The sequence below is a fragment of the Poromitra crassiceps genome (genome assembly GCF_964638095.1).
Source record: "Poromitra crassiceps genome assembly, chromosome: 8".
In the NCBI taxonomy this organism is placed as follows: domain Eukaryota; kingdom Metazoa; phylum Chordata; class Actinopteri; order Beryciformes; family Melamphaidae; genus Poromitra; species Poromitra crassiceps.
This window is the reverse complement of record NC_139629.1, coordinates 41,460,616-41,484,579: the sequence shown is the minus strand read 5'-3', so window position 1 is coordinate 41,484,579 and position 23,964 is coordinate 41,460,616. Positions and strand designations below refer to the sequence as shown.

At 43.8% G+C, this 23,964-nt stretch overlaps 1 protein-coding gene across 2 annotated transcripts; it reads left to right on the top strand.

Annotated features, from left to right (window-relative positions):
* Positions 1-397: 397 nt before the first annotated feature.
* On the top strand, positions 398-22,756 carry mapre1b (microtubule-associated protein, RP/EB family, member 1b). 2 transcript variants are annotated; one of them, XM_083642019.1, is made up of 7 exons: positions 398-467; positions 2,896-3,026; positions 10,728-10,873; positions 11,835-12,033; positions 13,475-13,587; positions 14,411-14,563; positions 19,752-22,756. In XM_083642019.1, exons 2-7 carry the CDS (start codon positions 2,906-2,908, stop codon positions 19,800-19,802), a joined length of 783 nt encoding a protein of 260 aa, XP_083498145.1. In that variant the 5' UTR covers positions 398-467; positions 2,896-2,905; the 3' UTR covers positions 19,803-22,756. The 2 variants fall into 2 exon arrangements, with proteins under 2 accessions (XP_083498145.1, XP_083498146.1); XM_083642020.1 differs by having other exon boundaries at positions 413-471.
* Positions 22,757-23,964: the final 1,208 nt, after the last annotated feature.

Genomic DNA, 23,964 nt, shown 5'->3' with positions numbered 1-23,964 from the left:
CAATCAATGCCTTATCTCCAGATGACATTTTGTTCAGTGACTGAATGTCTTCTCTCTTAAGTAAACAAGAGACAAGCGTGTTTTTCATGTGAAGTGAATTCAGATTTGTTTAACCGTATTTTGCTTGTATGATAAACCGATTAATTAATGAAGAACACACACACACACACACACACACACACACACACACACACACACACACACACACACACACACACACACACACACACACACACACACACACACACACACACACACACACACACACACACACACACACACACACACACACACACACACACACACACACACGTAGCGACGTCCTTGCGTTATTAAATTAGGCGTTACCCATTTACGTCTTGACGTCACTCCAACGAGGAGGAATTTTCCTTCCGCTGCCGGGTAGAGTGAACACTGAACAGAGCTGCCACTGCCAGAAGAAGAGAACAGAGGAGAAGAAAAGATCTGTAAGTAAGAGATTGTTATTAATGAGATATTGGAGCGATAAGGAAATCGCCCACTCCAATGACTGTGAAAGCCGATCGACTCCAGGTAACGTTAATGGCTCGTACTGGAACGTTAACATTGATTTGCCGGCATGGCAAACGGCGGCTGGCTGAGATAGCTAGCTTAGCCCGTAGCTAGCAACACGGCTCAGAACCACTCTCAGAACATAACCATAACGAGGATGTGTCCGTTTTGATCCCAGACTGAGGGCACTTGGGCGGGGTTTTCCACTATTGTAATCAAATTATTTGATTGTTTGATGAAACGAGCAAGACAAATCCAGCTCGCCCTAACTTGAATGCCCGAGTTTTCGCTCATACAAGCCAGCAGCTAACCTAAACCTACGTTAGCGCAGCGCTTGGTTAGGGCGCGGAAAGCCATAAAATAATAGCTCATATTAGCTAATATTAATGTTCATACATGACAGAAATTTCGTTCATATTTGTTAACCGGACATTGCTAGCTTAGCAAAGTGATCATTGACCTGAGAACTGTCAGGTAGTTAGCTAACTTCAAACAATTGAACACTTGGAACGCAGCATAGACTGTTAGCTGGACAATGCTACAGTAAATGCCGCTGCCGTTAGTTTGCATGTCCTGTCCAGGAGGCCTGTTGCGTTTCTTTGCTGTCAAGTGAGCTAACGCCTAACATTGTCACTGTAACATTATTGACATACCGGTAATCATGTGCCAGTCATGTAAGTTAGGAGTCATAAGTCGAATATTTACGTCAAGTAAACGTTACACACTTGTATACTTGTTAAATCGTCATTGAAACCAACGGTGTACTGGCACCACAGCCAGGCATTAACGATTTGATATTGAAGGTATGAGCTTACAACGTGTGGTTACTGTCATTAAGATGTGGAACTAACGTTGGCTAGAATGATGGCTTTGATGAAATAAAATACACTAGATGACTGTTATTCCTGTAAACTCCTCTAGCCTCTAGCTAGTATACTTACAGCTGTTGAGGAAATAGCAACAGGGCTGAAAGATGAGCAACAGCAACATGGATGGAGATTTCTACTGTAACTAATATAACGTTAGGCCTTATGCTGCAGCAGCAGCCTGTCATTAACATGTGTGTGGTTATGGTGTCCACGTGATGGTTGTGGCAGTCACTTTCTATAGACGCTTTTAATTTGACAACATAAACATTACTAAATTGCCCCTCGCTTACTTCCTGTTGCAATGTTTGCCAATACAATAGCTGACAGGAAATAAGCTAGGGTTCAAAACTGTTCCCATAACAACCCAATTCTGTGAAAACCGTCTATAGTTTCACTGACTTTTTGAACAAATGGTATTGATGCTGTTATCTACTAAAACATGACTACTGGTTTGACATGGTTAGATTTCAAAGTCAAATGAATTTGTTTGTAATTAGTAGTGTCACCCATCAATGATCATAAAATATTGTTATAGATGCCGGCATAGATGGGTGTGGCAATAATCATGTGTTAGAAAGATTTGTGACTGAGAAATAAACATAATTCATTACCTTGTATCGTGGTAACGAATTGTGAACCACATCACATATCGCGTATTGATCAGACATATGCATATCGTCTCATCCCTGTTCACTAATTAGTATGTATATTCTTACTGTAGACAACAGAAGTGATGAGAGAAGGTAACCTGACGCTACCAGATGGACGGTTTAGCTTCATATTACGTTTCACTAAACCAGTCGATCTGGGAATGCAGTAACACTGCTACTTGGCAGGTGATTGGATGACCCATCTGTCTATCACCGCTGGTGCGTGTTAACTTCAACCAATCAGATCGCCATGCCTCTGACGTCACGTTTGCGACCGGAGGAAGGTGCCTGTGCCTGATCTCCGTGGTAGTCTATCATTGATTGAGTCCTCACCGTCCTCATCGTCGTAAAGTCGCCTTCGAAGCATGACGTTCGATTATAACGAACTAGTTGTGTGGCTTAGCCTTCCCAAATGTTGAGGGTCGTTTTTTAGAATTTAATACATAGAATTGGGAACGTTACATTCAATTTCATTCAGACTGCCTGTCACTTCCGCGGCGGCAGCCATGTTGACGAGTGAAAAGAACTACAAAGACCATGTACCCACTACTTGCCCAGAGGAAGCCTAAGCCCGCCTAAGGCTGCCGCTGATTCGTCGAGCTGGCATGGTTCGGCCAATCATCCTAACTGCCTGTGCAAGACAAGATGGATTACGTCGAGAGAATCTCTTTTGATCTCGCGAGGTTATCCATTTTGCAAGCAAGGTTAGAGAGAAGGGGCAATCAAGTCAAATCCACACTAACTTGTGTGCACATGGCATGATGTATATACCCAACCTGGTCCGTCTGATTTATGTCTTTTAAAATACCATAAATATCTTCAGTCTTTAACTTCTGTGTCGGCAGGTGACCGAAGATGGCTGTGAACGTGTACTCGACCTCAGTGACCAGCGAGAACTTGAGTCGTCATGACATGCTGGCCTGGATCAACGAATCACTACAGATCAACCTCACCAAGATAGAACTGCTCTGTTCAGGTAAGCGGTGTGTATGTGTGTTAGGTAGGGATGCCACGGTGTGAACATTTTCCCACCGGGTAATGAACACGTGACAACACCGGTGTTACCGGTACCGGAGCTCCTCAGCAGTCCTCACGGTCCGGATGTTTAATTTAAAGTCCCTGGAAACCAAAATCCACAAAAACCTTCTAACTATTAAATTTAGGGTCTTATGTGAGTAATTGTGTGCCTCAGAAAAGAGAGAGAATTACCGTAAATTCCGGACTATAAGACGCACCGGTCTATAAGCCGCACCTTCAAAGGTGACTATTTTTTTCTTCTATAAGCCGCACCGGTCTATAAGCCGCGGGTGTTTTGATGTTTAATTACCATATGTAAGGCTTCGTGCACAGAGGGGATTGTCGGGAACAGATGGCTGTTTGGGGAAGCTCCCATTTATTAACATTTCAACAAAACAAAAGTCAGGTCACTAATCCCCAGACAAAATCACACATTGTGGTATTTTTTGTTTTTTTTACAGTGCACACAGTGTCCGCGGTGTGGTGAAAAGAGGGCAAGAGAGGAAATTAAAACAGAAGTGGATTTATAGTTATAAAGAGTGCTAAAGAAGAGAGAATTCCGTTTTTTATTTTTTTATTTTAGTTACTCACAGTACTATTGACCAGTCCAACTCAAAAGATATTCGGCAGTTTCACTTTGAGCTCTTGTTCCGCCGCTGTCCATCAATGGTTATGACGAGTCTCGCTGGGTACAGTACGCCAAAGCGATATCCATTGACTCGATGATGCTGTTGTATGTTGCGCGTTTCTGTTGCACCAACGCGGAGAGGTCCTGCCGGGACGAAAAAGCGCGTACCCTCCCAGGTGAGGGGCTTCTTCCCCGCAGCCTGGAGGATGAGTTGACGGTCGGGCCAGCGGAGTAGGCAGATGAAGATGGCCCTCGGTGGCAGGCCGGAAAGAAAGAAGAAAGGAGGAGGAGGAGAAACCGCCACCTCCACAGCCAGCCACCTCACACACCCCAACTGTTTAATAGTGCCCGGCTCGCATGCCTCTCGGTCGGCTGGCCGGACAATATGCACCCCGCTGCAGCAGCAGCTTCGGGAGGTTTTCTCACTGTGTTCGGGACTTCGGCTCTAACTCGGCCAGATGGCTGGACACGAGTGAAACTCTTCACGGTTGCATTATTTTCTTTAGTGAGTGAGTGGATGGACTTCTGCACGTTTTCAAACTTGTTTTCAAGCTGCTCAAAACCTCTGAGCGATGTCGGACTTAATCGATAGTGTTTCACGGAGTAAAAGTTTAGCCCAAGCGGTGTATCTCCAGCCTCCAGCAGGTGAGTCATTTCCTCATTCATGGCGTGATTGCTTCGTCTTTTTCTTTCTGCTTACCTGTGTTGTGTTATGTTATGTTATGTTATGTTATGTTGTTAAAAGAGGGCAAGAGAGGAAATTAAAACAGAAGTGGATTTATAGTTAGAAAGAGTGCTAAAAAAGAGAGATTTTTTTTTTTTTTTGGAAAAAATCCATAGATAAGACGCACCGTTATATAAGCCGCAGGGGGCAAAAAAGCCCAAAAAACGGGAAAAAAGCCGCGGCTTATAGTCCGGAATTTACGGTACTTTCAACCCTAACCCCAAAAATCAACACTTTTCTACAAGGTCTGGATTTCCATTTCCTTATTGAAGAGAGCGGAGCGCGCGGTGCTAAAATGCATGATCTTATCACGTCATAAGATTTAATCGAGTCACACACGCATGCACGCACGCGCGCGCGCACACACACACACACACACACACTGACACACACACGTAGCGCTGTGCACTCGCAGCGCAGCGGCAGAGATCTCTTCCTCTCTGTCAGTAGGCTATGCGCCGAGCAACGCGCGAACACACACACACATACACTCCATCTCTCTTTCCTTCTCTCTCTCCGTTAACGGAGAGAGAGGTCTCCTCCGAGCAGGTCTCCTCCGAGAGAGAGAGAGAGGGAAAGGAGACCTGCTGCAGATGGGACACGCCCACACAGTCCGCGGGAGAAAATACACTCTAAAATCGAATTGATTCTCATGACCTTTGCCATGACTGTCAAACCTAAATTTATATACTTTGCGACGTTCATCATCGTTCAAATTTGGCTGGTGGCTTATTAACATAGGTTCCTGTGATGTGATGAACTCAAAATGCTAAATAATAAAAAAATATTTCTGGTTTCCAGGGACTTTAACTGATCTCAGTCCGACACCCGTCAAGATAGTCACCAATACAAGCGTGGTAGGGATGTCAGGTTAACCACAGAGAATAGTTTGGAGTGGTTTCGTTTGTAGGTCTATTGACTCTGCATACAGTCCTTTCTCCAGTCAGTCAGGCAGCCCCTCCCATCCCTGCTCACTCACTCAGTCAGTCAGCGCTCACAACAACACTGGCTCAGCCTCACATAACGTAACGTTACGTACTGGGGACACCTTTTATTTCAGACTCTCCTCCAAGAGAAAAGAGACTAACGTCATTAGCGACAAATCTGGGGATTTTTCTCTGGCCATGGGATTAACTGTCATTACCAGCAAGCAGCAGTAAGACAGGCAATGACGATAGCTGAGTAGCACGTGAAACGGATACAATACACATTTGCAACAGTTTCGATACCATCAGTGCTTTCGTTTAATGAAAAGTCACTGGTTTTTCTCTCCCTATCATTTGGTATCTGTTGCTTCAACAAGCTAAACGTGTTCTGATGGCTAGAGCAGAGGCTAATCTGCTGTCTCAGTTCAAAGTTTTATCAGGCCTAGATTATGGAGAAGTGTGCGTCTGTTCGTCCATGTCTCTTGATGTGTCGTCATCCCCCCTTCCCGTGCTATCGAAAATGGTATTGAGTATCGATATTTTCCTGGGTATCTGACTGTATCGAAGTAGAAATTCTAGTATCGTGACATCCCTAGTGTGTGTGTGTGTGCGTGTGTGCGTGCTAAACTGATGTTAACAAGCTAATTTGATTTAAAAGCTCGTGACAAAATGATTTATGAAACATTTTAAGAAATATTATTTGAAAATTTCAGTTTTGTTTGACATCACACCTAACATTGAAAGGGAAAAATTATACTCGCATCACGTATATGTGATTGTTTAACATGAATTTGCATACAAGGGCCATATTGTTATTGAATTTGAAAAATCTATTATCTTAGTATTGATTTGAGCCATTTCGCCCAGCTGTGTGTGTGTGTGTGTGTGTGTGTGTGTGTGGGGGGGATACTGACTAAACCTTGTTTGGCCCTGTAGTGGGAACCAGGCTACAGAGATGACATCAGATCAGACACAGGGGAACAGATAACATTGTCATGATGTAGCAGGCTAACCCGCGGCGAGCTAACAGGCCAGATATTTGGCTTAGGCGTTGAACAAATGGGATGGGATCACGTTTCACTTGATGCCATTCAAATGTTGCGGTGCTGCGGACATAATGGTTGCCTCACATAGCCTGTCCTGGCCTATGACTCGCATGGTGGAGCCTGGCTTCACAGACACTGGTTTGTGTGTGTGTGTGTGTGTGTGTGTGTGTGTGTGTGTGTGTGTGTGTGTGTGTGTGTGTGTTAGGGATGGGCGGGAGTACTCGGGTACTCGAGTATTCGTTCATAACGTCAGTACTCAGTACTCAAGTAATGTTTCCACTGTTCGGGTACTCGCCCCACCCCTTTAAAAATGGTACGCACGCATCGTCATGTGGATCTGGCTATACAGGCAGCATGGCTGTGTTTCAGACAGGCATAACTGCACGGGCGTCAAGTCAGCCAGAATGTAAAAGTATGTCATCTGCTTTAGGGCTTTCAAAATAAATCCCTTATTGTAACATTGGCATTAATATTCATTTTGAGTAATTCTTTACAGCCACAGTTTCAGTCGTAATCTTAACATCACGAGTATTTTGATACAAGGTTTGCTGCTTTGTTCGTTGAAATACCTTTTTATCATCCAACGTGCATCAATAAGCTATTTACTTTTGTTTAAATAATATTATTTTGAAAGTTTTAACAGGAAGTTTCCCAGCTCATCACGAAAATTGACTGGTGGAGATGCGCTCCCGTTAATGGCACGAGACAGATGCACACTTCTCCACAACACGCCCCCGATAAAACTACCGGTAATTGAAAACGTGGCGCTAGTTTACTGACTACTACACTGTCGTTGTCCCATAACGTTAGCGACAGGAAATGTGGAGAATTAATCACTTTATTGCTTCATGGCGATCACTATTTAGCTGCAGCTAACGTTATGGTCACTGGTCAGTTTTCACTTTTTGGCAGAACACCGGACCTTGTAATCCGTGGATTTACGTTACTGTAATAGTGATCATAAAGCAGAATGGATTATACCGGACATGTGTAGGCCTATTGGAAATTAGCCTTCTTCTCTTGTTTCACAAATCTGCTCGAACGAAGCGCCAACCAATTCTGCCATCCAACCACCGGAGATACGACTTTCAGACGGCAGCCCGTCTTTATTGTCACACAACACACATCAACACACTACAACACACTACAACACATGCACGGAGGGCCACAACACACACATGCTGACGGTGGCCGGTGAAATTTGTCCTCTGCATTTAACCCATCCTGGCTTTGTCCTTTCCTCCTGGGGCAGGCCAGGAGCAGTGGTCGCTTTCTCGTACAGCGCCCGGGGACCGACTTCGGATGTTGTCGTCACTGGTCGGATGACGATGACGATCTGATCTTCTGCATGTTTTTAGTGGGGGGGGGGGGGTTATATACGGAGGAACCCCCCTGGGGGAGCATAGTGATAGATAGTGCTTTTTACCATGCAAAAATGCAAACGTTATGTGTGAACAGCCCCATACAGAGCAGATTACCCCTGCTCTGTCATTACCATAGTAGATATTCTAAATTAACTGCTTAACATAGCCAAACTTGGGTTAAGCGTGTGTTTCCACACAGAACCTCCAAAGCCCCACACTTGTGCATTCGGTTTCACAAGCTTTCATCCAAATGATATGATTGTCTTTGTTAATGACATGTTTAAAATGTTGTTTACATTATAGCAAGACACTGCCATCGCTAGAAAGATTTGTGGCTCAGAAATAACTAGGTAAATGTCCGAGTCAGACTCTGTTGTTATTTAACTATATATATATATATATATATATATATATATATATATATACACACACACACACACACATACTGTACATACATACATACATACATAAATTATATATGTAATGTATGTCATATGGTGGTTGTATTGAACGGTGAACCTCATCTAGTAGTAGTAATATTGTAGTAGTAATATTGTAGCAAATAATTACATTTACATTACATTTTGTTTTTAGTAGTCACTTGCCTTGGTTGGTAGGCATGTCTACAGTGAATGGGGCAAAATATTGGTTACGTTTGCCATTTCAAATCATCTGACTGATAAGGAAGTTTGGGATAGAAAGTAGGATCCTCTTACCAGGGTAAAATGAGGACTATACTCCGATTTATTTATATATATATATATATATATATATATACAGTATATATATATATATATATATATATATATATATATATATATATATATACCGTATATTAGGGCTGTGGCGATTCACTTATCTCCCGATTCGATACTATCACGATTCTTGGGTGCCGATTCGATTTATATTGCGATTCTTAAGTATTGCGATTCTACGATTATTGCGATTCGATATTACGATTTATTGCGATTTTTGTTTATTTTTTTCTTTTCTTTTTTCAGTTTGTTTGCTTTTTTACACTAGATTAGAACATGGGAAAAGTTGAATCATACACTAGAGACTGTATATTATATATCATGAGTAGGGCTGGGCGATATAGTTAAAAACAGGGGCGGACTGGGATCATAATTCAGGCCGGGCATTAGATACCAAGCAGGCCAGGCCGATATGGGCCAACGCGCGTGAAATTTGGGCCGTTTGAAGCCAGATTTGGGCCGTTTGAAGTCCAATTTTACAATGAGATGCACCCACTTTAACTCATTGAGTGCCATGGACGAACATGTTCGTCATTTCAAATAGTAACGTAGAGTGCCAAGGACGGACATGTTCGTCAATTGCGTTTTTTTGACGGTGGGGCGTCGATCAAAGCCTTCTGCCTCTCCTGTACAAATATTATAGCTATTGGAGGTCTATAACCTATTTTACAGAACCCTTAGGTGGCGACAGTGCTCTCCAGGTTAACAGAAAGGCAGAGAAAAACAGAGAATAAGTCGTTGGGGAAACGGAAATCGCATCGCATCCGTATGCATCGATATGCATGAAGCGTTTTAACGTTAGATGTGTCTGCAGCAGGCAGCAGCCAATCTGCTCCCACAATTGAGCTCCTCCATGTCCGCTGCGCCAGCCCATTCGCATGATCAGCCGTTATTATTCTCAACTGGAAGCATACAGTAGTAGCCGGTGACAAACACGCGGAAAAAGCTGGATGTCGCGCACCCTTCACAGTGCAGAGCAAACTTAGCAGAGAGCCACCTCCCATACAGGAGGAGTGTGCAGTTGAGGCGGGGGGGGGGGGGGGGGGGGCACGCAGAGCAGCACACAACACTGACCCAGGCAGCAGGACAGGGTTGGCAAACGCAAGCCAGAATATCCGATGCCCACCAGCAGCAAATCAAGATCAGCAAGAAGCTGCAACCAGCAGCGCACGCAGGGGCCAGCGCTGCTGGTTGCAGCTAAAAATATTATTCTGCCAAACAAAATTCCCTGGCCTTCACTGTTTTATTGAAGGAAATTATTTTTGAGGTGTGACTACGGTACATCAGAAAATTAGCTTCAGAGTCAGTGATGTGTTTGAAATGTTTAATTTCACAAAAGGGCCATTATCTCAGCTTCTAGAAAAAAACTGCTCTTTTTTGTTAAATCAAGCTATCTTCTCCGGCTGATAACTAAAGAACGGAAAATGATATCAATAAACCTGTTTTTGCTGATGATAGAAAAGAGTCTCATCGTTCTTTTTGCGTGTTCATTGTTTACATAGTAATATCACACAATATTCTGTGGGCCTCGAGAAATCACTGAAAAAAGCTCTGAAACTCTGGCACTGGGAGCGTCCGTTCTCCAAAAGTGGCTGCCACTCAATGAGTTAACCCTGAAGTGTAATTATTACTTCAGACTAACTAATAAAGTAATAAAACCACTAGTAAACCAGTAGGCGGCGCCTGGCCTGCTGTTCAGTGAGTGGCCTGACTGCAAGCACCAAAAAAAAAAAAAAAAAAAAATTTTTTTATTTGCGATTATCGATTCTGGAATAAAAGATCGATCCAAAAAATCGTGACATTAAAAATCGCGATACTTAGGTGAATCGATTTTTTTTCCCCCACCCCTAATATATATATATATATACAGTGTATATATATATAAAGACAAAGCCAACCGCGCCGGTGGCGTGCGCGCACAGGCTGGATCTCAGCATCCGATGTCCCAATCTGCTTGTCCAATCTGATTGTCTCAGTCACACAGACACACAAACACATTCATTCACAATATATATATATATATATATATATATATATATATATATATATATATATATATATATATATATATATTGTCTGCTGGAACATGATGTACCTTTTCCTTTTTTAGGGGATTCACTATTTTTGGAGCCAGCAGCCATTCAGTCCCTGTGAAGATTGTAAGGTGACATGTAGGGTACATGTCATGTTTGTTGTGTCTGCCTCTTCACCCTCCAGGTGCTGCCTACTGCCAGTTCATGGACATGCTCTTCCCCCACTCTTTGCCCATGAAGAAAGTCAAATTCGGTGCCAAGCTGGAACACGAGTTCATCGCCAACTTCAAGCACCTGCAGCTCTCCTTCAAAAAGATGGGAATCGACAAGGTAAGCTGCTACAGGCGAAAAGACGCAAACTGCAAATAATAAAGCCATTCCCTGCCGATCACACGTTAAAGTTGATACCAATGGAATGGAAGATAAAATAGTTTAATGATAATTATTGCTTTTAAATCACTGCTACTTCATGATCCTTTAGATTATTTTATTTACTAGGCGTTATTTCATACATGGTTATCAAGGCCGTATAGCCCAGCCCTAACATAATGTACGTTGTCAAGAAAACACTATGGTAGGCAGTGTTTCCCCTAGAAACATTTTCAGGCCTGGAGGGATTTCGAAACGTACCCCAACCGCAACGGCGGGGGCCCTCACTGACGAGTGACGACGATAAACTTTTAGCTAACCTGTTCGCATCTATGTTGGCAATGGCATCCCAAGTGTCATCATACTATTATGGGATGCGATGCGAACAGTTGTATTATGGGATGTGCGTTTCCCAGGCAACGACACACGTTCGACGTGTTTTGGAACAGCGCTGCACGCTGGCACAATGCTCCTAAAAGCAAAATGCTTATTGTTTTGAATGATTCGGCATCTTCTCTTACTGTTCACTGTCAACACCAGTATTGTTGTATTGTAATACTATGCCATAAAGGTTTATTGAAATTTTGGGGAGAGCAGGAAAAAACATCTAAAAAATATTTATATATATATATCAACAGCGCCCCCGCCAGGCCTGTAGAATGGTAGGGGAAACACTGGTAGGCCAACAAGATGGTAAAAGGCTGCTTTTTTCAGATTGATCATGCAGCGACTTGCAGGACTATTGACCGTCATACTATCATTTAGCCATGGCCTCATCTTGCTTCCTGCTGACCCGTTTGGACTCATCAGTACTTTACGGCGGGACGCACGCACACACGCACCCCCGACAACTCACTTTCCACACAAATGCAGACAAAGAAATGAGAGCACCAAATCCCCAACTCTGTTCTGCCCCCTGCAGGTCATTCCAGTGGACAAGCTGGTGAAGGGAAAGTTCCAGGACAACTTTGAGTTTGTCCAGTGGTTTAAGAAGTTCTTTGACGCCAACTACGACGGCAAGGATTACGACCCTGTGGACGCGCGCCAGGGCCAGGACTCCATGCCCGCGCCCGCCACCGTGTCGGCTTTCAACAAGGCTCCCAAGAAGATCCTCAACCAAGGTTCGACTTAGAAAGGGATTGAAGGCAGAAACCGCTGCTCTCTCAGGGAGTTAACAATGATTATGAACCGAGTGGGAAATTGCCACTAACCGAACACCGGTAAAACATTTGAACCGAATTGTCAGTATGTCTGTTCTGTTAGTAATGTTTTGGCAGGTAACCAACCTTAATTTTGAAGCCATCTTTCATTCAGAAAGTTTAATTGCAATGTAAAATGTCTCCAAATCAGAAGGCGAGACGTTGTGTGTGAGTTTCTTTATTGTTTTCAGGTCAAATGCTGAAAGTGTTTGGTAAATTTGGGAATTTACCCACTACTGTGACCGAAAATGATGAAAATGTATTTAAAGGAAAAATCGATGCTGTTTTATTAAATGTAGCAGCTAGTTTTCTAGCTAGACTACTGTCGTTTTCCAACATGGAAGATGGAGTTGAAAAGGACACAAGCAGAAAAAAGCATCAATAGGTACAATCGCTATAGAAGATTGTTTGGTAGTGAAATCCTAGCCTGGGTAAACCCATCCCCCACGTGACCTGCTCTCAGACCTGTTCTCAGTCACTAGGTGACTGGGAACTGAGAGAGCAGGTCACGTGGGGGCTGGGTTTACCTAGGCTAGTGAAATCCTAGCAAACACTATCTGAAAACGAGGGATGCCTGATAATCCTGATTATTTCTCCAGGTGTCATTAATAGTAGGGATCGTGATAATTAATCGCAATTATTCAATTTGATGATTTGGGGAACAGTCAATGGCTTTTTCAAAAGCAGCCACTGAAGCCAAATGTTTGACTCTCCCTGGATTCTGGTAATTGTGGAGACTAATGATTATGCATCATTGCTTGCTAATGTAGGCCAGCTGAAGCTAAACTGAAATAAAGTCACATTTCGAGTAATGAAGAGAGCAATCTGGGAACCCATCGGTTAAACAAAAAAAAACAAAATTTTCCTCTAACCTCTGGGGGCAGCCCTGTTTCAATGTGGTGCAACAGGAACTCAAGAGGCGCGGTCGGCAGCGGACGAAAATCCCTTTCCGCTCCCTGTAAGCTCTGCCATTGGCTCCAACCGACCGGCTCCGCCCATTAATGCATTTATTTTCCGCTCCCTGGGTGTCGCTCTCAAATCAGTCCGTCGCTATGAAACGGCAATAACAACTCTTAGCTCGTAGCTAGTAGCAAGTAGCAACTTGCTATACGCTGAAAATGGTAAGTTTTGACTACACACCGGTCGCGTTCACTTCATTTCTATCGGGTAAAGCGCAGCATGCGTGCGAGCGCTGTTACACCCATTTTGACGGAGCCTGCCGACAGATTTTTTCGATGAAAGTCTGTCTCGAGAGATTATGAAGAGAGTGGTGTGAAGAGTCGTGCGAGTGATGGAAAATGGTAACCACCCTGGTGTGAAGGACTGTCTTTTCTTTGACCCCCCTCTTCTTGTCTCTCCTCAGCACCGCCGAGGGCGGCCGTCGCCAAGGTAGCGCCAAAGATGGCTCCCCTCGGCGCGAGGCGACCGGTGGGTTTACCAGGGGGCGACGAGGAGAAGACGGAGCTCATACAAGAGGTCAGCACTTAACGTAGGAGTACGCTTGGTGGAAATGCTAAAAGTCCATCTCTACTTTGAATGCATGAAACTCTCATTATTATCTCGGATATTGGAGCGTTTTAATGTCCCATGATGGGCAAAATGCTTTTCCCCACCCTGCCAACAATGGCATTCTGGGGGGGCATGAAAATGGTTCGTATTAAAGACATTCTTCATTCAGTCTTTGGTTTTTTTCTTTGGATTTTTGAATCGGAAAATATCTATGAGCCGTGAAAAACCTATATCGGTCAAACCCTAGTACAGTATTATGCTAATTTTACAGTTCGATAGGGACGATTTCAGGCATTTAGCTGATGTTTAGGTATTGACCTGTCTAACTATCTACTCACTTAGTATCACTCACACTCACTTATCATTTTTTTGTTCTTTCTGTTCATTTCCTTTTTTGTCTATTTGATTTCTTGTTTCTGTTGTATTGTATCCTTTGTACAGATTATTATTATTTTGTTTTCTGAGGTAGAGACCCTGAATACGACTTTCCAGGGTTTCCTGTCTCTACCTGTACATTATTTTCTTGTTTGCATTTTTATCCGTTTCTGTTCTTGTGTGCAAATAAATGAAACTAAACTAAAGAGCCTCATATTGGACTCCCAACAAGCAAATCAACAAAATTACTCGTAATACAATAACCGCAACAACATGTGTTTAGAAGGGACACATTACCTGCCCTTTTCAGACACCTGTCTGCAAAGGGCAGGATGGGGGTCACCTCACCTGTCGGAGCAGGGTGGGATCCTCCTCCGGAGCTAAATCTTGTCATCTCTGCCCTTTTTATTTTCAGGTGGACATGCTCAAGTCTACCATCCAGGACATGGAGAAGGAGCGCGACTTTTATTTTGGTAAGCTGCGGAACATTGAGCTGATCTGCCAGGAGAAGGAGGGCGAGAGCGACCCCACACTGCAGAGGATCATAGACATCCTCTACGCCACAGACGTGAGTTCAAGTTTGAAATGCTGCCAAACTTCTCTGCTTCCAAAATGAAAGGTTTAATGTCAAAGCACCTTATAACCATTTTGAGGGCCAAAAAAAAACCCTCAAGCTAGGACTTAAATTACCTACTGCCATTGTTTTGTTTGGTAAATCATTTTGCCAAGACTAGGTATCCTAACTATTTCTTTGGGACAAAGCCTCACACAAATAAGACAACTGGTAATGCATTTGTTGGCAGTTTCAGTTTGTAAACAAAGTTGTAAAATCCTAATGCGTGTTTAGCTGTATATGGACCATAGCTTAGCCTTAAAACACTCTCTGTAAGCCAATATGGGCTTAGTTCACTAGCAGATTCAAACCCATTTGCTCTGCTGTTAGCAACTGCTGGTGCCGTCTTAAAATTCCAGCAGAGGAATGGCATGCAGCTCGCTCACTGAGGCCGAGGGTCTGAGGTGCTGTGCTTTGCTTTGTGGAGGGCTCTGAGGTGCTATGCTCTGTGATTATCCCACTGTGATGTCATAAATACCGCTGTGACATCATCAGTGATGTCATAAATAACCGCTGTGACATCATCAGTGATGTCATAAATCCCAGTGATGTCATAAATCCCACTGTGGGCAAGGCCCTGCAGTGAGCTGCGAATGCGAGCTGCATGGGCCAGCTCGGCGAGCTGCAGGACGGGCGAGGCCGCGCAGCGGGTGAGCATAGGAATCGAGCGCACGAGATCCCTAGTTCTAAAAATCTGAAAGAAAGGGAAAAAAGTGGATGATGATTTGTGATTTCTTGGCCTGCCGCCTGACTTGTCCATAGTTGCAGTGCTGTAATCAGGTTGAAATGTTGTGCTGAGGAAAGCAAAGGAATGCTTTTCATGTTGCCTGAGTGAAGAGCCATACATGTCTGTCCCACTGCTTCAAAGACAGCTTGAGACACAGAAGGCCTAGTGATCCAAAATCAGCGAGAATTACTATTCACTCTTCAGATTTCTTTTCCTTTGAAGGATTTGCATCCTCCCCCATCAAGGATTCTTTTGTTATTTGCGATGTCGCTCAGAGGAAATGTCTCAGACGTAAAGCTGTGTGACTCAGACTGAGGAGACATGACTACATCATGTAGTCAGAGGAGGAGATAAGGAGACGTCGTGCATGCATGGACCTTCTGCCGGCTTATAGGAAGTGGTCTGAGGACGGAGCGTACCATTCTTTTCTTTTAGTTCAAATACCTGGCCTGGGTATGCAGTGCACCTATTTCATAATGTATGCTGAAAAAAATCACACAAAAATCTAATTTCTTTAGTTTTTCACACTTTTTAACATCAAAAGTTCATTTTTCAAGATTTCATTGATAACATTAGGCTACAGTTTGCTGACGTCACCTAGTACTATCAAATTTCTACCCCATTTCAACCAATCATATCACGACATGCAGCTGTCAATCAAATCTTCATTTCAGGATAATTTTCTCTTCCAAATGAAGTAGAAAATGGCGCCTAGTGCCCGTCATCTGGCAGAATTCCTATCCCATAAACTAACTACTAACTTGGCCAATTGTATGAAACATGAACAAAAAACAAAAACTATCATCTCTAAGAATGCAAAGAAATGTAACTGGCTCGTTAAAACGCGCATTCCAGGAATATCGTATTTACAGAAATAGCGTAAATGGCGCGCGCTTGAGAGCGTGGTTGTCAGGGGTCGCCCCTCGGAGATTCCAGGCGGGCGGGCAGCACCCATGTATCGGATTGTCCGCTCGCTCCGCACGAAGCAGGTGGCTGCCTGGTACTCCGCGCATCCCACTCGCGTAGCACGACAACACGCTGAATCCCACTCGATTTGGGGGTGGAACACGCCATGATAGCCCACTGCCAAAGCCAGTCGACAGAATTGTCAAATCAAATCATCGACATGATACTATGACCCGCCTCTCAACTTGTCATCAGGTTTGTTTTGTCAGATAAATTATGTTTTCAGTCTGAAACGGTCTCAGACAAACGGGTTCAGCTCGACTTTAAGGTTCAAATCATTCCAGCTCTTTCCCCCTCTCCCTTGAATCCCGGTTGCTTGTCCTTCTCCGTTGTTGTACACCGTCTGATATGAGTCTAGAAATTCACATTAAATCATCTGGTGAAGAAACTTGCATCATGAGGAATGCATCCAGTTTTGCAGCGCCCAAAACCGGTCAGAGCTGGTTTTTGTTGGTGTATCAAAGCTCAGAATGTTCGCTTCATGTCGAGTCTTTTCACAGGGCCTTGTTTTAGGGAAGTTGGACCGATCAAACTTCTTCTTTTTTCTGCTTCTGCCTCCTCTCATAGCCACTTCATGTTTTTCAGCAGAGCCAAGTTTGATATCAACACTTTGATTCTCGTCACTCTTCCCCGCACTCCCTCTTTCTCTAGCAAGCCTCTTATTTTCCCCCGTCTCCGCTCGCCTCCAGTCAGTTTGTTTGAATGTGAAGTCTTGCTGCTTATAATGTATGTAGGGCTGGACCCCAATATTCCACTATCACCGCTCCACAACTTAAAGCTGCATTCAGTGATGTTTTTGCGTTCAAATAAGTGTTAAATGGCTCTATATTCTGACAGCAATCACTGAAATAGAGTGTTTGGTCAGTGACTTGAAACTGTCCTCTATCTCTCATCTGTAGTCCTCCAATGGTGGCATTGGATTCGGGGTGAAAAAATACATAGTCCTTTACAGGGATCGCGATTGGACCTTCCGTTTCCCCCCCCCCAAAAAAATGACAACTTTTCTCTGATTGGATCAAAATTGGCGGGGACCTCAAATTATCCCATCACAGAAAAGTTTACATTTTCTTGGTAACGGAAGGTCAGATCGTGATGCCTATAAAGGACTATATGTATTTTTCCACCCCAAATCCAACAGCGTCTCCTTGAGTCTCTACGACTTACGGTTGCGGAGATGCGTCCGCCCTGCATGCAGGACTAGAGGAGAGGCGCGACAGGCAGGACAGTGGGGGGGTTGGGGCTTTCAAGTCACTGACCAAACACTCTATTTCAGTGATTGCTGTCAGAATATAGTCATTTAACACTTATTTGAAGACAAAAACATTGCTGAATGCAGCTTTAACTCAAATCAACTCTCAGTAACTGTACTCTGTACGACTGTACAACTCTCAGTAACTGTACTGAAACACCCAGCACCCACGAACACATTCATCTTTTCTGGGAAGACTGATTCTTCACCGCCAATCAGAGGCTGTTGTTGTTGTTGTTGTTTGTTTTTATAGCATTGACGTTCCAAAACAACCGGAGTGACAGAAATCGATCCTTTTGGGGTCCAGGTGGTGCAGCGGTAGATTCCCTGCCTACCAACACGAGGGTCGCGGGTTCGCGCCCCCCTTGTTACCTCCGGCTTGGTCGGGCGTCCATGCAGGCACAATTGGCCGTGTCCAAATGAATTGAAAATAAACAGAAAAGGGGACGTCCTGCTTCAGCCTTCAAAAAGCTGCATCAGTCAAAACCTGTTTGAAACGATGAAAGATTCTGTCCGTCTTTCTGTCGGTCACTCTCTCCATCTCTTCATCTCTCTCTCCTTCATCTCTATCTCTACTTTGCTCTCTGTTTTACTTCTCTCACTTGCTCTAAATTCTTTCTGTGCACCTCTGTTGCTCTCTGTCTGTCTCTCTCTGTCTCCCTCTCTCTGTCTGTCTCTCTCTGTCTCCCTCTCTCTGTCTGTCTCTCTCTGTCTGTCTCTCTCTGTCTCCCTCTCTCTGTCTGTCTCTCTCTGTCTGTCTCGGTCTCCCTCTCTCCCCACCTTTCTCTCACTCCATCTCTCCTTTCTCTCTCTCCCTCTATATTAGAGCCCGACCGATATGGGATTTTTGAAACCGATACCGATACCGATTTTAGGGAATAAAAAAATACCGATAACCGATATATCGGCCGATATTTTTTTTTTTTATCAAATGTTTATCCCCCATTAGTGCTAATTTTTTATTTATTTATCCTGGTTGCTGCTCCACCCTCCACCGATCTGGGGAGAGCCGAAAACTGGCTCCATGCTTCCACATGGGCAGTTAGCCAGCCGCTTCTTTTCACCTGACAGGGGAAGCTTCACCGGTAGGACATAGCACGTGGGAGGATCACGCTATTCCAACGAGTTCCCCTCCCTCCGAACAGGCGCCCTTAACGACCAGAGGAGGCACCACATCAGCAACCCTCAAATATCAAACACTTGACAAAGATATGATTGAGTTGACATGAATTGAAATATGTGATGTAGGCAGGATATTTTACAGCTTATTGATAAACTCAATGCAATGAAACCGTAAACTTAACTGGGAATTTAATAATTATAAATAACTAGAAATACAAAAACACAATAGAACAAATAGTTAAGAAGAAATATCAAATATACACAACATGCTGTCTATAACTTATATATATATATATATATATATATATATATATATATATATATATATATATATATAAAAATCGGCGCCAAATATGACCGATAACGATATATCGGTTATCGCCAATATCGGCCGATAATATCGGCAGGCCGATAATATCGGTCGGGCTCTACTCTATATCTGTCTCCCTCTCTCTCTCTCTCTGTCTCCCTCTCTCCCCGCCTCCTTCTCTGCATCCGTATCTCCTTTCTCTCCCTCTCTCTGTCTCTCACTCCACTCCACTCCATCCTTCCCTCAATCTTTTGTGTCCATCCACTCTCCACTATCAAATAAAGGCAGAAATGCCAACAAATGAATGAACAGAAAAGCGGGGCTTTGGAGCTTTACCATCAATGGATCACGCAGCCGTTCCCAGGGCATCCCGTTCCCCGGGCATCCCGTTCCCAGGGCATCCCGTTCCCCGGGCATCCCGTTCCCAGGGCATCCCGTTCCCAGGGCATCCCGGAATCCCGTTCCCAGGGCATCCCGTTCCCAGGGCATCCCGTTCCCCGGGCATCGTTTAGGACACGATTATTCCTGGCGCCTTTCAAATAAAAGTTGTAGAGAACTGGAAAGCTTTGAATTTGCCATGTGGAACTGCTGTTTATGAAACAAACTCACATGAGTTGAGAAAGAAGGAAGTGTGGAAATGTGTTGCTGTCCGTTGTGGCCAGTTTTTCTCAGCCGACAATCTTGTCGACACCGTTTGAGTTTCCCTGGTCTCTAGCTGTCCGTCTTTGCCTAATATGTTATAATAATCTGTCTTTCTCTGTCTCGCCAGGAGGGTTTTGTGATACCAGATGCCGAAGCAGAGGAGCAGGAGGAGTTTTAACACAAGACTGCAAGCAACGTTCACTTAGATGCCCTGGTCTACAAACCCAGTTCTACCTTGCGTACCCAGTTTTACCACATTGACCCGTTTGTACCCTGTTGTTGCGCCCGCACATCAAGATACCTCCTCAAGCCAAGACAACCGGTTTGGTTCTTATCGAACCCTGATCCCGACTCATGGCCTCTCTCCCGGACTGAACCCACGACTGCTGCTGCCATCCAGCTCAACTTCCACTTTCCTCAAACCCACACGTGATGGAACCCACCTGCCCCACTCACTGCCTCCTACACTTCCCCCCCCTCCCCCAAAACCAGATCTACCAGAACTGGTTTTTGAAATGGATTTCAGTGTGTGTGTGTCTGTCTGTCTGTCTGTCTGTCTGTCTGTCTGTCTCTGTGTGTGTGATGATGTTGAAATGAATCAAACGTGAAGAACCTTCGTTGAAGACCCTGCTGTCAAGAACCTTGTTTGAAGACCCTGCTGTCTGTATATCAGCCACTTTCTCCCAGATTAAGCCCAATTCTTTGTATTCATTTGATGTCACTGCAGATGTGTTTTGGTGGTGGCCATTCAATGTCATATAATTGGGGGTAGATGCACACAGAGGCAGTTAAAACACACCAGCAGGGTACAGGCTCATCCAGAGTCACACCATGCATTTTAGGATCTTTGCTCATCCAAATCCAAACATGTATTTTGTATTTTTGCAAGCTTTCCCCCCACATTAGCTATTCCAACTGCATATTTAAAGTGGTCACAGGTGATAACTTTTGAATGCAAGCAGGCATGTAGAGGTACTGATAATGCTGTACCCTGGACGGCCTGTAGAGGCACTGATAATGCAGTACCCTGGACTGCCTGTAGAGGCACTGATAACGCTGTTCCCTGGATGGCCTGTAGAGGCACTGATAACACTGTACCCTGTATGGCCCATGTGTATCTATGCAAAATGGCACAAAGAAAAGGGCCCCATGTGCGGGGCTCAGGGATCATTCTGGGACCAGGCAGCAGTTGGGGTTAGGGTTCGCTCCACGACCGACGACGCCAATGCTGCCATCTTGATTTTGGCCTGGTCCACTTCAGGAAAGCAAAAAAAAAAATTTTTTTGTAATAAATGCTGTTTTATTTGCAAAAAAAAATCTCTACTCCTTTTCCCCCCCAATTTGACTTGTTTTCCCTGTTGTCTGTCTGGGGAATTGAAGTTTATTGGCACCCGTCAATCTTGCGCTCACCTTTGTACATTCATTTTCTATTGACGTTTTTCTAACTCTTCGGAGATGATCGTTCTGTTTGCCACATGCTTGGTTTCCTCGTCATGTGAAAGGTTTTTGGATGTTGTCAGTGATTGCTGTTAACTGTCTTTCCCCCTCAGCCACCCACTTGTTCTCATTAAGGTCACATTTCAGTTTTTTTGGGGGCCTTCTTAAATGTGCAATTCTTAAATTCCAGGAAAGTGGCTTACTTTTTCCAATTGAAGTGGTAGATGAAGTTTCTGAGCCTTTTGCAGAGGTCACCAATGTTTAATGTTTCAGATCGGACCTGGGTCACAACCCGGGAGAGATGCAGAACTATTAGCATCGGCTAACTATTAGCTTCACAAATAGCAACCCGGGCGGTTCCATTCACACTGAAATCAACCCCTTGTTCCGACCCTGGTCCAACCCACCTCGCCAAGCTGAGTCTGGCATCCCAGGTTAACCCATTCATACCCCCCAAATCAAGCTGGGAATAACCATTGGTGTGAAAGGGCTGTTAGGAATTGCATGATCAGTGGTGATCTTTTTGTATGTTTTGAAGTGCTTGTTTTAAGGCATACACACTGTTTTATACCAGTGAACCCTTAACCGGCCCCTAGCCAATGCTAATATTACCTGATGGGCAGGAAGCTAAGAGCAGCCATGACACAGACACCCGATCACCTCCGTCTGTGGCCGAGGAGTTGCCATAGTCAAGAGCTTCTCGCTTCTCAAAGTGGAATCTGTGTCCGGTTGAGTTGTGAAAGTGGAGTGTGTATGGTTTGGTTTCTAATCCATCAGCCACTGTGGCAGGTGGATGAGACTTTGCTTTTCCTGCTCTGATTTCTTATGTTGATGCCTTTTTCTAAACCCATGTGTTGAATAACTATTATGGGATCAATGAGTTACTGACCTGCCGCAGTAAAGGCATATTCCTCTTTGGTAAATGCACACTTAAGACAAGTGTCTTTTCCCCCTACTCTGTTTCTGCGCCCAGGTTAATGGCCAAGTTTACTACTAGTAATGTAGATTGTGGATCCAATTTTAGAATGTCTCCACTGCACTCTTAAAAAGTGTCACACATTTGTATCTCATTTGGAACAACGCACGTGTCCATTTTTTGACAAACCGTATGTTAACGGCAAGTCCTTCATTGAAACATGTTATTGTACGTTAACGGCAACGCCTTGAAACATGTTATTGGCAAGTATTTATAATGGTTACAAGTGTGGGTTGTCCCAAACTAGATGCACCGGTTTATTCAGACTGTAATCCATAGACTAGAACACAATGGGACCCAAAAATGCTTAACAGCAATGTAAACTGCCTGTCTCTGTTAGAGATGTTATATAATTGCCTTACTCATTTCTTTTTCTTAAACAACACCCCCCCCCCTCAATTTTTTTTTTTACTTTAATGTAACGGCTCTGCTGTGTTTGGAAAATATTTGTACTGTTACGGTAATTCGTTTTGCCACCATCTGAAATAAAGTATATTGGAGGTATTTTGGGCAGAAGCTTAAAGTAAAAAAATACTTGTGGTAATGGTTTAATTCAAGGTTTTCTGCTTAATGAATTGGTGTCTTTCACTTTCAAGTGTTGGATGAAACACACCAAGTTACCTTTGCAGTGATTAGAAATGGTTAGACTAGTATCCGTAGCTCCAGGCTAAGAACAATGAAATCCATAGAATAATGAAATTAAACATAATGATCCATAGGCTTCTGAGTGCTGAGTTTTTTTTTCTTCTTATTGGTGGAATAAATTAGCTATTCTTTTTACCCGGTGTTTCTCATTCACAGTGCTGGCTACAAGAACTGTGATATACAGTATATTCTCAAGCTCAGCTAGTCACAGGGTTTGGCCACTCTGGCTGGAGATCAGGTGGCTTGATATTATATATATAGGCCTATATATATATATATCAAACTGTATTTTTTGAGAGTATGGATTTTATATATATATAAAATCCATACTCTCAAAAAATACATCTTGATTGATTGATTTAGCGTTAGGGCCTTCTTGTCCTAAAGGGTCTTGAGGAGTGAGTTAAATCATGCAACATATACCCGATGAGAGGAATGTGATTGTGAAGAAAAAAACAACAGACTCCTTGTGAAGCGCCTGTGACCTCTGACCCCCAGCAGGCCAGAGCAGTGACATCACGTAGGGCTGGAGGGCTTCTGGAGCGTCACTGCATCAGTCCTGCGCAATGCCCCCTGCTGTCTGACACACGCAACAACACAGAGTGACTCGAGCAGCTTGTTTTCGAACTAGCAGATCAACAGAAGAGGTTCTGTTCTTACAGAGCAAATTGAGCTAAAGCTGTCAAGAGTTTCTGGCAGCAGATGGCGGAAGGAGAGAAAGATGTCGACGAAAACACTTTCATGTTAGTGGATCTGGATCTGCTGGTGCACCAGGACTGATTCTGAACTACACTGAAGAGGAACTTTTTATGGGTAGAATTTCAGCAGGCAGAGTGCAGTTAGTCAGGTGGCTAAGCACTTGATTTGAGATGGATGTGGACGTCCCTCACAAAAGCACATTTTCCCCAAATGCTGCCCAGAGTCATCCATGGGATCATTACAATTTGATCGTCTACTACACCGTCGTCAACCCTAACCCCAACTTCTTGAACGTGATTTAAATTAGCCTATTAAAATGACTTGTAAAAAATGATTACAAAATCTAGTCCAGGACAATAAAAAGCTATATTGTGTGAGCAGGTGTAGCATTAGTATTGTCGAGCTACATGTGAGCGCCTGTTACGCAATAGGAAGATTCTGATCGCGTTTAATAATCCTTTTGCGTTGGACATTGGAATAAGTAGCCCTACCACGGCGGGCCGGGCTATCCAAAAATTTACTTTTTCTGTAAATACATCATATTTACTTTGAACCGTAAGGGGTAATAAACACAGATTTAAGG